We start from the raw sequence: 14,099 nt of genomic DNA on the forward strand, positions 1-14,099 counted from the left end.
TTTATCACAACACATCACGACCAGTCTCAGCTACAGATTTCTACAACTATTTATTCACAACTGCAGCAAGTGTTGGAAGCTACTGAAAGAAGCCAGTAGATTCCCTTAACTGTGCAGAAATACAAAGGTATTACTAAAACAAACTAGCTTCTCCATACAACCACAATACTACAAATGATGTTATTTTACCTGCAGAGAGCAACATTGTACCTCAAAAACTGAGGTATAATAGCTGTTCTTAATGCAACCTAACCCCCTTCAACTGAGCTGGCCTGTGCCACTCACCTACATCTCACCTGACACAAAGTGCAGAGGAGCAAAAGCTGATCTAAGGATCTTCTCCTGGTTGGAGAAGACAGGGTTGTACCCCAACTGCTGAAGGAGGACTGAAGAGCTGAACCTGAGGAAGAGCACTTCCGTATTTTTCACGTATGGAAAAGCACTGAAGCACAGAATACGATCACAAGACTTGTCCTTATGTATAAAGAAGTGACAAGATTAAAAGCAAAGACAGAGTAAGAAGGAATGGAGAAAAGCAGGCTTCAGTTATTTCATATAAGGCTTCTGAGCTCAAATCTATAAAACCAGATAGCATTAGCTCCCTGTTAACAGGAACTAGATGTTGACAGAAAAGAGGTGTGAGTGGCATAACTGGCTGCACCCTAGGATGCTGAGAAGAAAGCAAAATGAAGAACCTATAGCACTTGACATTATTCTACAAGCAAGCTGCAACATTCAACAGAACTGACAAAGAGTTGAAAAATATATTTTATTCCTCCTGTACTGAAGTGATGACACTGTACAAGTTCCCAATTATATGAAAACAGCTTTTATAATTAATTTTTTAACTAAACCATTAATTTCAGCACAATTACCCTAGCTTTAAATAACTAAAAACCTCAAAGTATTTGATTTAACAAGCATATTTTCCATGAACTCCACACTGTCCACCTTTGCATGTTCCAGGAGTTTGGCTGTGTAAGAAAGTTAACAACAACTATCATCTGAATTGAATACATCAGTTCTCCAACCATAAGCAGTTCTCATAATTAAAAAAAAAATAAAAAATCACTTCATAATTTAGAATATTTATCAATGACACCCTGCTTTTCCTTTAGCTAAAATGTACCAACAATACCAGCTGGCTTAAAACATCAACTTGCTTTTGTGAAAAAAGCTTGCAAAAATATATCAACTTCAAAATGTACAGGAAAGGACATTAAAGAGCTGATATATTTGGGTTACTTAATGAATTTTAGAAACAGTAGCAAGCTAGGAGTGAAGAACCCTATATTACAAGTATTCAAATATCTAAGCCATACTGTATACACCTCTTTTGTGTAGTGAAAGAACAGCTACAGAAAGGGTGTTTTGAAAGCATATACAAAGAACTGCAGCTTTGTTTGACTTAAACTTGATCACGTAGGCGGGCCAGTCTCTGTGACAGCTCATCCTGCAGAATTGCAAAACACAAAGAAACCAGCTATCAGTAACATGAAAATTCAGTTTTGCAAAGCTCTGCAATGGTCTAGCAATCTCCTGTCTGGATAATCAGAAATTCTCTAATGCACAAGACTTAAAGATTTGCTTAAGACCTCAAGAACGACTGCACTAGAGGTCCATACAGATACCTTATCTCCAGTGGTAGACATCTAGGAAGGAGTTTCAGAACACAGCAAGCAGAGATAGGGCTGGGTTTGTCTGTGGTTTTTATATGTATCATCTTTGCAAGTGCAAATCACCTCTTACAGAAGGCCTCCTTATTTGGATGTAGCCTTGGCTGACCAAGGCTGGTATGCAACTTAACTGCTGCAGCGTGACAGCAGAAGGTCTAACTGTTTTAGGGGACCTAGCACAAGGTGAAACTGAACCTTTCATAGAACCTGGGATACCTGGGGTTTCCCAAAGATGGGTCAGTTAAGCTAAAGTTCCCTAAAGCCTTTTCCACGAAGGATGACAGAAATAAACTGTTCTCTTTTCATTCCCTCAAATGTGTTCCTCCAGAATGGGAAAAGCAACTCACCAGAAGATCTGTGCAACCCTGATATCAGGATCTGCTCATGCACAAGAAATTCTAAGCGCTCATCTACAGCAAATGTGGAATCTTTGCCACTAGTCTCTGAAGACCTTCCACACGTTAAAGAGAAAAAAAACCAAACTCCTTACGTATGCTATAGGAGATGGCTGGATTCCTTAACTTTGGAGTAGGCAGGAGAGTCAACCATTTGGAACTCCCTGAAATAACCTTTCAAAAATAAACCTGGAACATCTAAATTTTCTGGATTTACAAAGCAGTTGTATAGTTTGTTTATTAAAGTTGTATTGTTAAAGTTATTTTAACTGCAAGATTATTTTAACTACATGCTATTTCTTTGGGACAGCTAAAATCTAATTACACTTCAGCAAGCCTGTTTTGATTGAGTGAAGCATTGGATGTCATAATACCACATTTCTCCAGAAAATATTGATTCCAATGGAATCAAATGTTTACCTGTTCTGCTGAGGCAACGCTTGTACCAACAGAACCTGTCTGTCCTTGAGGTAGTTCCATGTTCAGATCAAGACTAATAGGAGAAACAAAACAAAAAACCCCAGTCAGGCATACATGGCTACAGGAAGAAGCACAGTAATTGACAAGCAGAGGAATACTGAGAGAGCATGAGGCCACCCACATCCCATGAATGCTGTCCTCCAGCTAGACAACTTCATCAATAAATTTGACTCATTGCAAAGAAAAGTCATATATTATAAATAGCTCAATTAATTCGACTCAATCAAGACTGAGCAAGATAGCTGTTTAACAGAGGTGTATCAGACACGGCATGCTCATGAATGACAAAATATGCTCAAGCCAATACTGACAGTTTTAACTTCCGTGTCACCAAGAAGCCAAGTAAAAGTCTCTGAAATATTTCACTATAACCCTAAAGGCTTAAATATGTCATGACAACCTGTTTTGCAACATCTGGCTTATGAGAGCCGAACTACAGGAAGTTTTGATGTGGTAAGAGGGGTGGAAAAAAGAGAAAATTGTGGAGAAACACAGCAAGGATTGCCAACGCCAATCCAAGTAAATAATGAAACCCTATCACCACATGACAAGTGACATGTGATTTTAGGCTTCTGCACAATAACCCTTGCATCCTGACACTCACAGCAGCTCTGAGTGAGAACAGAATGAAATACCAGCAACTAAACTATTACAAGAATTATATCCAGAGATGAAAGAAAAACAGTGATTCGCCTTCTCTTCCAAGAGACAGAACCATATAAAACAAGGGTATCTGACCTTGAAGTTAACCAGGAAGGACTGCTGGATCCAAGATTTAATCAAGCAATAGTCAAAATTTTACCTACCCTGCTTCATCTGCCATTTCCTGTAGAAGCATATCGACTTGGTTCTAGAGCAAAGAAGAAAAAGCTGATTGTTGCATACTGTAGCTTATGACCTCTTCTGTTAAATCTTGAGTGAATGGGGATTACTTTAACAAAACTGATTTAAAGGTAAATGCCTTTTACAGGACACCAGAAGGGCCTGTATGAACTCAAAAATAATGAGTAGAGGTGCTCAGCCTGTTAAAATCCATTTATTGAGTCCTAGCTTCCAAAATAATGAGCTCTAGCTTTCAAAGAATTAAACTTACCCATGAAAACCCTCAAACTTACACTTGAATATTCCAAGTGTGGATTATTAGCTACTAAAACACTGCTTTGCACAATATGGAAAAAAGCTCATCTCCAATAGATCTGGTTTACTGGATTTGGGTTTAGATTTAATTTATTGACAAAGCACTATCTCCAGTAAATTTCTCTCTGTCAAAACCTCTGTGAGAATAGCAGATTTAGTTCCTTGTGGAATAGCACAAGGGAACGGCTGCTAGGAATTCTTAACTATGTCAAGCATTATTTAAAGATTTATTTTAGTAAACACACTCCCACAAATTGGAAGTATGTAATTAACAACCTTTCCATTGCATATACCACTACTAATTTGGTGGTGACTAATGTCATGTCATTAGCATCAGTGAGTTAGAACTATTTATTTTCTCACAGCATATTCTGTTTTGATAATTAATGCTGTAGTGTCTTCTGGTTCACAACTCTGCTTATTTAGTAGGAGGGTTAAGGTTTTCAAGATATAATATAAAATAAAGCCTGCTACAAGAGTGAAATAGACCAAAATACATGTATGTGATCCTCTCTACTTGTGACAATAACCTGCAATATTCTCTTTGTCACAAAAAAGCACAAAGCAAAAGTGAAAAGGCTCCAGCTGCTGCTACTTCTCGAAGTAGATAGAAAGGAGAGAATCAGACATTTCCATACATTTAGACACAAAATTTAAAATCACATTAAGAAAAAATAAATAAAATTCTTACCTGTGGCGTTGTTAGTGTAGTAGTGTTGCTCATTGTGTCTTCCATCTGTTGTGTCTGAACATCTAGTGTTTCAAATTGATGCTCAAATTTATCCATTAGTGCAGATATCTATAAGAAACATCAAATCAATGTTCTGCAAGTAACAAAAGAGAAATATCTCTCAACTGGTAAAAAGAGAACCACAGTATAAGGGCAGGCAGCTTTCGGAGATCAGAAGCTTGCTCCCCTCCCCACATCAAGTGTGAAGTTGATCTTATGCTGCAGTTCAAGCAGATTGGTCAGGGCCCTGTTCAGCCAAGTTCTGAGCATCTCCATTTATGAAGACTTCACAACTTACTCTAGGACCTACCCCACTGCAAAAACCTTTTCTCTTCAGTGGAATTCCCCTTTTTAAAACTTGTGTCTGTTGCCCTTTCTGCTTCTGACATGCAGCTCCCAAGAAAAGTCCATCTATTTACCTTTTCCAAGTTCATGCTCTTCAGTGTGGCATCCATAGACTTAACTACCCCTGCCATTGACTTTGTTACCTGAAATGAGGTAAAGGAGAGTATTACAATGAAAGAAAAATGAGCAGTTTCTTACTAAGCTCTCTTCTCTAAAGCCACAGACTTCCTACAGTAGCAAGTAGTAGGGCACCCACTATTGCCATCTAGAACACCACTTTTTTATAGCTCGTAAAATTCTACAAATTAACCACTTGAAATACGCATTCTGAGCTGAAACTCAATAGAAAATGAGGTGTATATGGCATTAGCTTCCTGTTAGGTCTCAAGACCTACCAATATTAAGGGACCTATTTAGTATACAGATCACAGAATAAACTCTTTGGCTGAAGAGCAGTACAGTCATTTACCATAAAAAACTACTTGAGCTAAAAACAATCTCTGATGTCACAAGTCCTACAACATGTCTTCATGTATTTGGAAGAGGAGCAATATCTTTGCAAAATAATCAGAAGTGTAACCAGTAAAACACACTGTCTCCTGGTAACAGCTAAGAAAAGTTGCTAGCTACAAAATATAGTGGATAGCAATCTACTCCTAAACAGCAGCTGCCAAGGTGATTCCAGTACCTGATTTACTACTGACTACATCTGAAACCAAAACTGAAACTTCTCAGGTCATTACAGACAGAATTAAGTCACTTCTAAGACCAGAGGTCTCATCCTTGCAATAGATTTGTGAAAACAGGCTTACCTTGCCCATTGTCACTGCAGTCTGAACTCTTGCTGCTACAGCATCTACCCTGGCACTCATGCGCAAGAAATTGATGGCTTGATTCTTCTGTCGGATAGCATTTTCTGCATGTATCCGTGCGACTTCCATGTTACCCTTCTGAATTGCCTGAAAAAAAGAAAAAAGAAAAAGTATTTTAACCTTCCCTGATCCTGTAAGCATGATTCCTGAGTACCATATTACTACCATTATTTAGAAAGAAGCATCTAAATCAGGTCAGTCTTTCTCAAGCAAAAAGGAAGTACAAAGCTTTATAGGCTCCTTTCATACCACCTTTTGATATCCCAAGAGAAAGATACAGCAAGTACCAAATGCCTAACATCTAAGAGGAAGCACACAAAGCTAAACATTATGAAGTACTTGTGGTTTCTTCAATATTTCAAGTATATTGCAGTGTCTTTTCTACTAAAACAGAAAATAAACCCCTCCTTCCTCCCTGTAAGCTCTCAGACTTTCCAAGATGTGAACTCCTGACTTCTTTTCAAGGATGCTATCTGACATGCACTTCAAGTAAGAGGCTTTACAGAGCTACACAAACATGATTTTCTCATTCCCAAGGACATTTTCAGTATCGAGACCCAAAGACATATGCAGTTGGCACTGCTGTAACTCACGGCCAAAAACAGTAAAAAAAATGTAGCCTCTCTCTTTACTACTTCCAAGGACTCAAAAACTATTTTTAAGTTCCTCTTCATAAACCCTTTCAGTTCAAGATGATAAACAATAAGATTAAACATTTTTTAACTTCGAGAACAACAGCTGCTAACAAAATACATAAAACAATCTTCTCAGGAAGAATAGGCCACAAGCTGTGCAAGAGGACACACAAGAATGTATCCTCATATTTCTTAAGTATGGGAAGATTAATAATAATGTATTTAAAATCACAAACATCTACCAAGGTATTATTAGCGTCTGTACCAGGAAAATGGTAAAATCTGCCATAATCTGTAAAGAGATCTAAAGAGTTGTTTCAGATTCACCGCTTACCTTTTTAATTTTAGCTTTCTCAGCCTTTTCTTCTTTGTCGCATTTTTTTGAGTTCCTGTTGAGTTCCTTTGCAGCAAACTTCAAATTAAACAGATGTTCTGCAGCGCAAGTTAAGGATTCAAAAACAGGATCAACACTTTCATCACAGTATTTTCCTCTCCTGTTTGAAGTGCTACCAAACCTGTCTTTCCCTGTTAGTGATATTAAAACTTGGAAAATATTACTTAAATAAGCCCCTGAAATTCACACAGTAAGGAGACCTGCCAAGCTATTTTACAATTATAATGCCACTTATCATCTGGGTTCTAAAATGCAAGGCCATAAAACATAAGTTCAGATCTCAAACTGGCTCCGTTTAACAATCAAATTTACTTCAGACTGATAAATACAACAAACCAAACATCCCACAAGAGGAACTGAAAGTCTTGCTATGCAAGGTACTTTCACTCACACACCTAGAGTCCTGACCTCTCAGACATACTAAAGTGCAGTTCACTGGCCTGCCTGGAACACCCCCACCTGAAAAAGCCAGCCACTGAGGAACAAGATAAAATAGCCATGCAGTAACAAACGGGGGTGGCTGCTCATGCCCGAGTACAAAGCAGGAGGAAGGGCTGCCCTTTGAAGCCACAGTATTATCTTGGGTTTAAACTGCTCATGCAGCTTCACAGAGCAGCCTCCCAGCCCTGGGTCATGTGAGCAATTCTGGGGACCCAGCAGCTCTGGCATCTGACTTCTGGGGAAGGAACACCAAAGCAAGAGAAACTTCTTTTTACAAGGTCCAAGTCCTGCTTAATCTTAAAGGTCTAAGACAACAACAGAACAAAACTTCTTAGTGTCTTAGAACGACAGCATGAAACCGCTGCTGACAGGGAATAAATTATCTCCGGTAAAAATAATAATTAAAACACTATACTCTTGAAATGCTGCTGCTGAAAGCTTCTAAATATGGTCAGTCTTTCCCAAACAAAAAGGAAGTACAAAGCTTTATAGGCTCCTTTCATGCCACCTTTTGATATCCCAAGAGAAAGATGCAGCAAGTATCAAATGCTTAACAGCTAAGAGGAAGCACACAAAGCTAAACATTATGAAGTACTTGCGGTTTCTTTAATATTTCAAGTATATAAATTACTCCAGAACTGTTTTTTCCCTTTAAAGCCCAGCCACACATCTTGGAGCTCTGACAGCAACCTGAATACATTAGGAAGTCTACTGATGTATTTGTTACCCTATAAACATCATAAGCAGGCCAAAGAATGTAACAGCTCTGCCCATATGCTGAGGATACCTGTTAAGGTAGCTGCCAGGAACACCAGAATTTCTGCCTGCATTTCAATTTCTCCACTTTAAAAGCTAGGTCTCCATCCCTTTCACCAGCAGTATGTGTACTGCACTGAGCCACGGATTAGGTCATCTACCAAACAGGAAAACACCTTTAGGTTGCTCATTCAAGCATGCTTCAGGTCAGAGACTGGAAGAACCAGGTAAAACATGACACCACCTATTTACACCGATTACATTGAAACACCATTTCAGAACAGTTTATCTGGAAATAACTTCCTCAGTTCCTCACTTGGGCCATCAACCTGTGGCTTTAGCTCACCCTGTCACCTCCACAGCTCTCCCCTCCCACCAGGAGCACACACTTGCTCCTCCCTTGAAGCATCTTTCTCAACGTACCATAACCAAAGTGAAACTGAACTTGAACTTCCACCATTAACCATGACTCACAGTCACCTGTTCCAGCTCTCCATCAGGCCCTACCACAACAACAGCAATGCTGAGCACTTGCAGGCACACCTCAACCCCATCAGGACCTCTGTAACCTTTAAAGCTTTTTTTGCCCCTGCACATTAAGATCGTTTTATACAGCAAGAACGTTTAAATTTACCCTCAAGGTTTTTCCCTGTGTGTAACTTCTCAACAGCAGGATTTGTTCAGCCGGCAGCAGTTGCTGCCTAGGGCAGACATCTGCCCAGCCTGTATACACACACTATAGCAGTCAGGTGTCCCCAGTACACAATTTGCACAACTCTGCCCTATAAACCCCTTTTCGGCCACAGGGACCGGGCTGTCATTTGGTGCTTGCCTGGGAGAGATGCCACCCCCTTCTCGCCCCCCCGCTAACGCTTACTGACCTTGCCTTGCCAAAACAAGACAAGCTTCCCCTTCCCCTCTCCCTCCCGGCAGTGAGGGCAGCCCCCAGGTTCCGAGGCACGTCTCCAGGCAGTGTCTCACGCACCGCCCAAACCCTCCTTCTCCTCCCGGCAAAGCCCCTCTGAGGCGGGCCCAGGCCCCCACCGGGCCTTCCCGCTCCCGCCCCCATGAGGGACAAGGCGAGCTTCCCCAGTCCCACCCCTCCCTGTCGCACGTCGGGGGCTCCTCCCCGGGCGGAGCGGCCTCGCACGCCACTGCCGCCCGCCCCACAGTGAGCACCGGCCCCACAGTGAGCACCGGCTCCCAGCTCCGCTCCCCCCGGCCCGGCCCGGCCCGGCCCAAGCCGCGGTCCCTACGCCCTGAGGGCCGCCAGCCGCCGGCCCCCGCAAGGAAGCGCCAAGAGGGACCGGCCCCAGCGGCGGTGCGGACACTGAGGGGGCTCCGCGCCCCGAGGATACTCTCCATGTTGGACATGGCGGCGGGCGGCTCCACGGCGCTCCGGCAGCCCGGCGGACGGGAGGGAAGCGGCGGGGCGGCACTGCACGGCCCGGCCCGTACTCGGCGCTATCGCGGCTCCTGCTTCCGCCTGCCCCGCCCCGCCCCGCCCCGCCCCGCTATGCGCAGCCGCGCCGGGCTGAACCGGGCCCGGGACGCGCCTGCGTGCGGGAACACGTGCGTGTCACAGCGGGGCGTGTGCGCCTCAGTCCTAAAGCCGCGGGGTGGGATCCGTAACTCCGGGCTGTGGGGCGCTATGGAGGGTGCCTTAAAGCTCATCCAGCTCCAACCCCTGCCACGGGCAGGGACCCCTTCCACTAGAGCAGCTTGCTCCAAGCCCCTGGGTCCAACCTGGCCTTGAACACTGCCAGGGATGGGGCAGCCACAGCTTCTCTGGGCACCCTGTGCCAGCGCCTCAGCACCCTCACAGGGAAGAATTTCTGCCTAAGAGCTCATCTCAGTCTCCCCTCTGGCAGGTTAAAGCCATTCCCCTTGGCCTGTCCCTACATCCCTTGTCCCAAGCCCCTCTCCAGGTTTCCTACAGCCCCTTTAGGCACTGGAGCTGCTCTCAGGTCTCCCCTTCAGGAGCCTTCTCTTCTCCAGGCTGACCCAGCCCAGCTCTCTCAGCCTGGCTCCAGAGCAGAGCTGCTCCAGCCCTCGCAGCATCTCTGTGGATTCCTCTGGCCTCGCTCCAGCAGCTCCACGTCCCTCCTGTGCTGCTGCCCCAGAGCTGGATCAGGGCCGCAGTGGGGGGGGCTCCCTTGGTGCCTCTCCCGGCTCAGGGAGTGCAGCTGCAACCTCAGCCCCCCAGCTGCTTATTTAATATAATAATATTTAAAATACATTAATATAATAATATATATTAATCATATTTAAATTATAGTAAAATATCCTATGATATAATTGATGTAATAATTATTATACAACAGGTCATATATGTATTTGTTTCTATACAAGCACACGTACATGAAATCTTCAGGTGTGTAACACAAAGAACATTTTATTGGCTTTACCTATAAATTATTTATAGGCCTTTCCTAGAATTTCTTTATACTTCCGTTTAAAAATCCTGTTCTCTTTTTAAGATGTTCCCCTCTCAGGTTACGGTGTTAAGTTTCATTTCAAATATAGCGAAATACAATATTAATACACTGTCATACTTTTTAAAGTGATAAAACAGTTTAAACTTGACAAGCAATAACATCAAATTCTGATGCACTGAGGAAAGCCTTGATAACTTGTCACATCCAATTTTTCTGTTGCTACTCTTTCTTTCCTGCCAGTAGGAAACCAGTGGAATTACCTTTCAAGGGAAGCAGACTGCTATTCCATGAAGCTAATTAAATGAACTATAAACCCCACACAATTATTTCTGCATGGCTGGTTTCCCTCCACTGCGTTCCGTGGAGTGTGTCCTACCCACAGCTGAGGGCTGCTCTGGGACATGGAAATCTCAGCTCTTCCCTTTGAGGCTGGACAGAATGGAACTGGACTAAGTTGCAGAATTTTAATACACTGGGGAAAAGGGATTTAACCTGAAAAAAGGAGATCGTGATTTAACACCCACTGCAGTTGCTAGAAGAATTTTCACATGCTTGAAGTTCTGCAAATGTTCACAGAAACAAGATCAGAGAACTTAATCTTCTTCAGAGCGCTGAGGATGATCTATATAAAACCTCTGGTACAAGCATTTGTTATCAGACTGTATTTTTATCATATTTACAAATGAGTTGAGAAATTCTGCAGTTTATTGCCCATATTTCAGTATACCTAACTAAAAGTTACCCACTAAGCGTGCAGCATTTCAGCATTTCTCTTCAGGTCACGTAGAAACAAAGACCAAGCAAGGGGTGTGTTCAGTGTTGAATTGCTGGAGAAGTCATTTCAGAAGCTCGTGACAGTCGCTTTCATAATTGGTAATTCCTCCGGCAAGTTGAATTAGTTTCTTGAGTCACCTTGCTGAGTCACTCTGATATCTCCAGATGCAGGTTTTTCCCTATTGCCATCTCTCTCAGACAGGAGCTGTTAACAGAAGTGCTGCGATGTCATAATTATTAAAAGACTGAGAGTCTGAACTAGTAATTTTGAAAGAACTAAGGAGGACTCTCATTTACTGCATTACACATTAACAACAGCGTGACTTTATGCCCAGACCCCTTCTGAGAACCGGACCCCCCCCCCCCCCCAACCCTATCTCTCCAAACAAGAAAGAACAAAGCGTCAGCAGTATTCATCATATCTAATAAACCATTCAATGCCCAGAAAAGAGTGGAAGAAGAAGGTCTTCTGCCTTTGAATTTGCTGCGAGATAGAACGTAATTATAGGAACAGAACTTCAAAGATAAAGTTCACAGGCATATCATTAGCTGAAGGGCTTTCTTCATCCTTCACATCACTGTCAGAGAATGTGTTTCTGATTGCCTCCAACTTTTCATTAAATAACTGTTTTGAACGGGATGAGGTAAAATGAATCACAGAATCATAAAATCATAGAATGGTTTGGGTTGGAAAGTCCCTTAAGATCATCCAGTTCCAATCCCCTGTCATGGGCAGGATGCCTCACACTAGATCATATCGTCCAAAGCTCTGTCCATCCTGGCCTTGAACACTGCCAGGGATGTTGCATTTACCACTTCTTTGGGCAACCTGTTCCAGCGCCTCACCACCCTCACAGTAAAGAACTTCTTCCTTATGTCTAACCTGAACTTCCCCTGTTTAAGTTTAAACCCATGACCCCTTTTATTATTGCTACAGTCCCTGATGAAGAGTCCCTCTTCAGCATTATACATCCCAGTTCGATAAAAAAAATACAGATTATATATTTTAAATTCTTTTTTGTTGGGTTTTTTTTTTTCACTGCCTTTTATTTCTTTGGATACATAAGGCTAGAGTCTCACTTGCTAGTGTTCCAAACAGCAGATCAGACATTGACAGCCACTGAGGAGCTGGGCTCTAATCTTCTGTGATCCTAAAAGACCTCTTGTTGAGTCAATTGAACTAACCATAAGCTAAACCTCCATGACTGTCACTATTCCAGAAGAACACTGGGGCAGTTAATAATCCTCTTGGATCCATCCCCAGAAGAAGAGCTGCCAACACTGCTGTTCAACTATATCATCTCATCTAGCAGCATCAAAGGGAAAAAAATCAGCTATCTGTCAATTGAAAATGATACAGTCTTGACATCTCCCATTAGAGAAGTGTCATAAACTTGATTTCTGATAACACTTGACGTACCCAAAAGGGACAGCTGCTCAACCTAAAAGCTGAAGGCACTGCTACTCATATGGAACACCTTCTGCTCAGTACAGACATCCTTGTGGTCAGACTATATGCTTGCTGCAGGGTAACAGTAATGATGGTTCCCAGAGTTAAATGCACCATGTTTTAGAGGAGTATAATTTGCAGATAGGATTAGGCCAAGATATATTTCTCCTCAAGACCTGTTCTTCTGTAGAGGTTTCTGTTCTTCTGCTTTAGGTTTCATTCATCATTTCATTTAGGTGAAATAAGCCATCAGACTAGGGCTTTTTTTTCTTGAACAACTCATTCTAGCTCACATAACTAGATTAATCCTGCTAAAACCTGAAAAACATCCTTGCTGATTTATTGACTGATCCACTTTGAGTGCCATTAGCCTTCAGAATAGGGAAGCAACTGCATTTCTTGAATTGAATGTATAAAACTCTTTCTAGTGTACAAATAGTCCTTGTCAATGCGAAGTCATCTGGTTGTTACACAAATTGATATTAAGATTCTGATTCTTCTTCCAAACTGAGTATAGTCTTTTAATGTCTTTGGGCTGGTAATTGGAAGCTGTTAGAAGTGGTTAAAATTCGTCAGTGCTAAGAAGATTGATCTTCGCTATGTCCATCAGAGGAGGCTTTATTCAGATACTAGAATGCTCTGTAAAAATGCTGATTTATTACTTCGTAGCTAGCTAGGCTTTCAGACCTGAAATCACATTTTTTCTTCATGAGAATGAATTTATCAATAAGTTCCTAAACACGGGTATCTGTATTCTTAATAATAGGGTGTCAGAAGAGGTGGTGTTGTGGGAAGTTTAATCCTGCTTTATGATAATTCAAGTTTGCATTTATTTATTAGGATCAACCTATGCCTTTTAAATTCTTGATGTAGTGAAGAGGATTTCATAGATATGCCTATGAGCGTTATGTAGCTGTGGCTTTTTACGGGAATACAGCAGGAATAAATCACTTTGTTTTGTTACTTCTGAAAAGTCCATATAAAAGCAGTTAAAAATGAGAACCTTTCCTACTTGGTGCTTGGGCCAGGACACCAGGTTTGAGACTGAGTCAGGGAGTCTGGAGGACTTCCCTGAGTTACCTTCTTTGTGAGGATGGCAACATAGAAGCAGTGGCCCCATGGACGGGGCACAGGCACAGCAGCACTGTGAAGAGAGCTCACTTCCTGCGGTTTTAATGTGATGTTCTGCTGAAGCATCTCAGGCAAAACCCTGCCAATAAAGTGATAAATAAACCTGATCTGACAGCTTCCTCATTTATCCCCACTGTGCGAAATTCCTGTATGAGCAGCCTGTGGGTATGGGAATAATGTGGGAGAACTTCTAGTAAATTAACTGTAGGGAGTGTGGCAGAAGGCACGTTTGAGCAAAGCTAGTAGCAGTAATTATTCTAGCTTGTGTCTCGGGAGTCTGAATTCATAATGATAGAGATTGCTGAGTCCTGACTGTAAAAGCTTTGACATACCTGTGTGTGACAGACACGTGGTGACGAGTAGTGTCACCGCTCTGCTTTTAACAGGAGAGCTCTGTGGGAAGGACCTTTTAGGAGGTGGGGAAAGATGCAGTTACAGTATGTGA

The 14,099-nt window shown here is 42.2% G+C and overlaps 1 protein-coding gene across 1 annotated transcript; it reads right to left on the minus strand.

Moving 5' to 3' along the window:
- Window positions 1-755: 755 nt before the first annotated feature.
- CHMP1B (charged multivesicular body protein 1B) lies at window positions 756-9,300 on the minus strand. The gene is made up of 8 exons (XM_062640151.1): window positions 9,220-9,300; window positions 6,605-6,702; window positions 5,576-5,722; window positions 4,838-4,906; window positions 4,380-4,487; window positions 3,358-3,401; window positions 2,492-2,564; window positions 756-1,453 (listed from the first exon to the last, which is right to left on the minus strand). Exons 1-8 carry the CDS (start codon window positions 9,233-9,235, stop codon window positions 1,409-1,411), a joined length of 600 nt encoding a protein of 199 aa, XP_062496135.1. The 5' UTR covers window positions 9,236-9,300; the 3' UTR covers window positions 756-1,408.
- Between the last annotated feature and the right edge of the window lie 4,799 nt (window positions 9,301-14,099).

This window comes from Pezoporus occidentalis, unplaced genomic scaffold, assembly GCF_034315485.1.
Source record: "Pezoporus occidentalis ecotype Australia unplaced genomic scaffold, CSIRO_AGI_Poc_V1 ctg63, whole genome shotgun sequence".
In the NCBI taxonomy this organism is placed as follows: domain Eukaryota; kingdom Metazoa; phylum Chordata; class Aves; order Psittaciformes; family Psittacidae; genus Pezoporus; species Pezoporus occidentalis.

Excerpts from the sequence above, each read along its gene's own strand:
- CHMP1B (XM_062640151.1), bottom strand. Across the intron at positions 5,723-6,604 it reads AGAAAGCTAAAATTAAAAAG|GCAATTCAGAAGGGTAACAT; the intron begins GTAAGCGGTGAA and ends TCTTTTTTTCAG. Across the intron at positions 4,907-5,575 it reads CTGCAGTGACAATGGGCAAG|GTAACAAAGTCAATGGCAGG; the intron begins GTAAGCCTGTTT and ends ACCTCATTTCAG.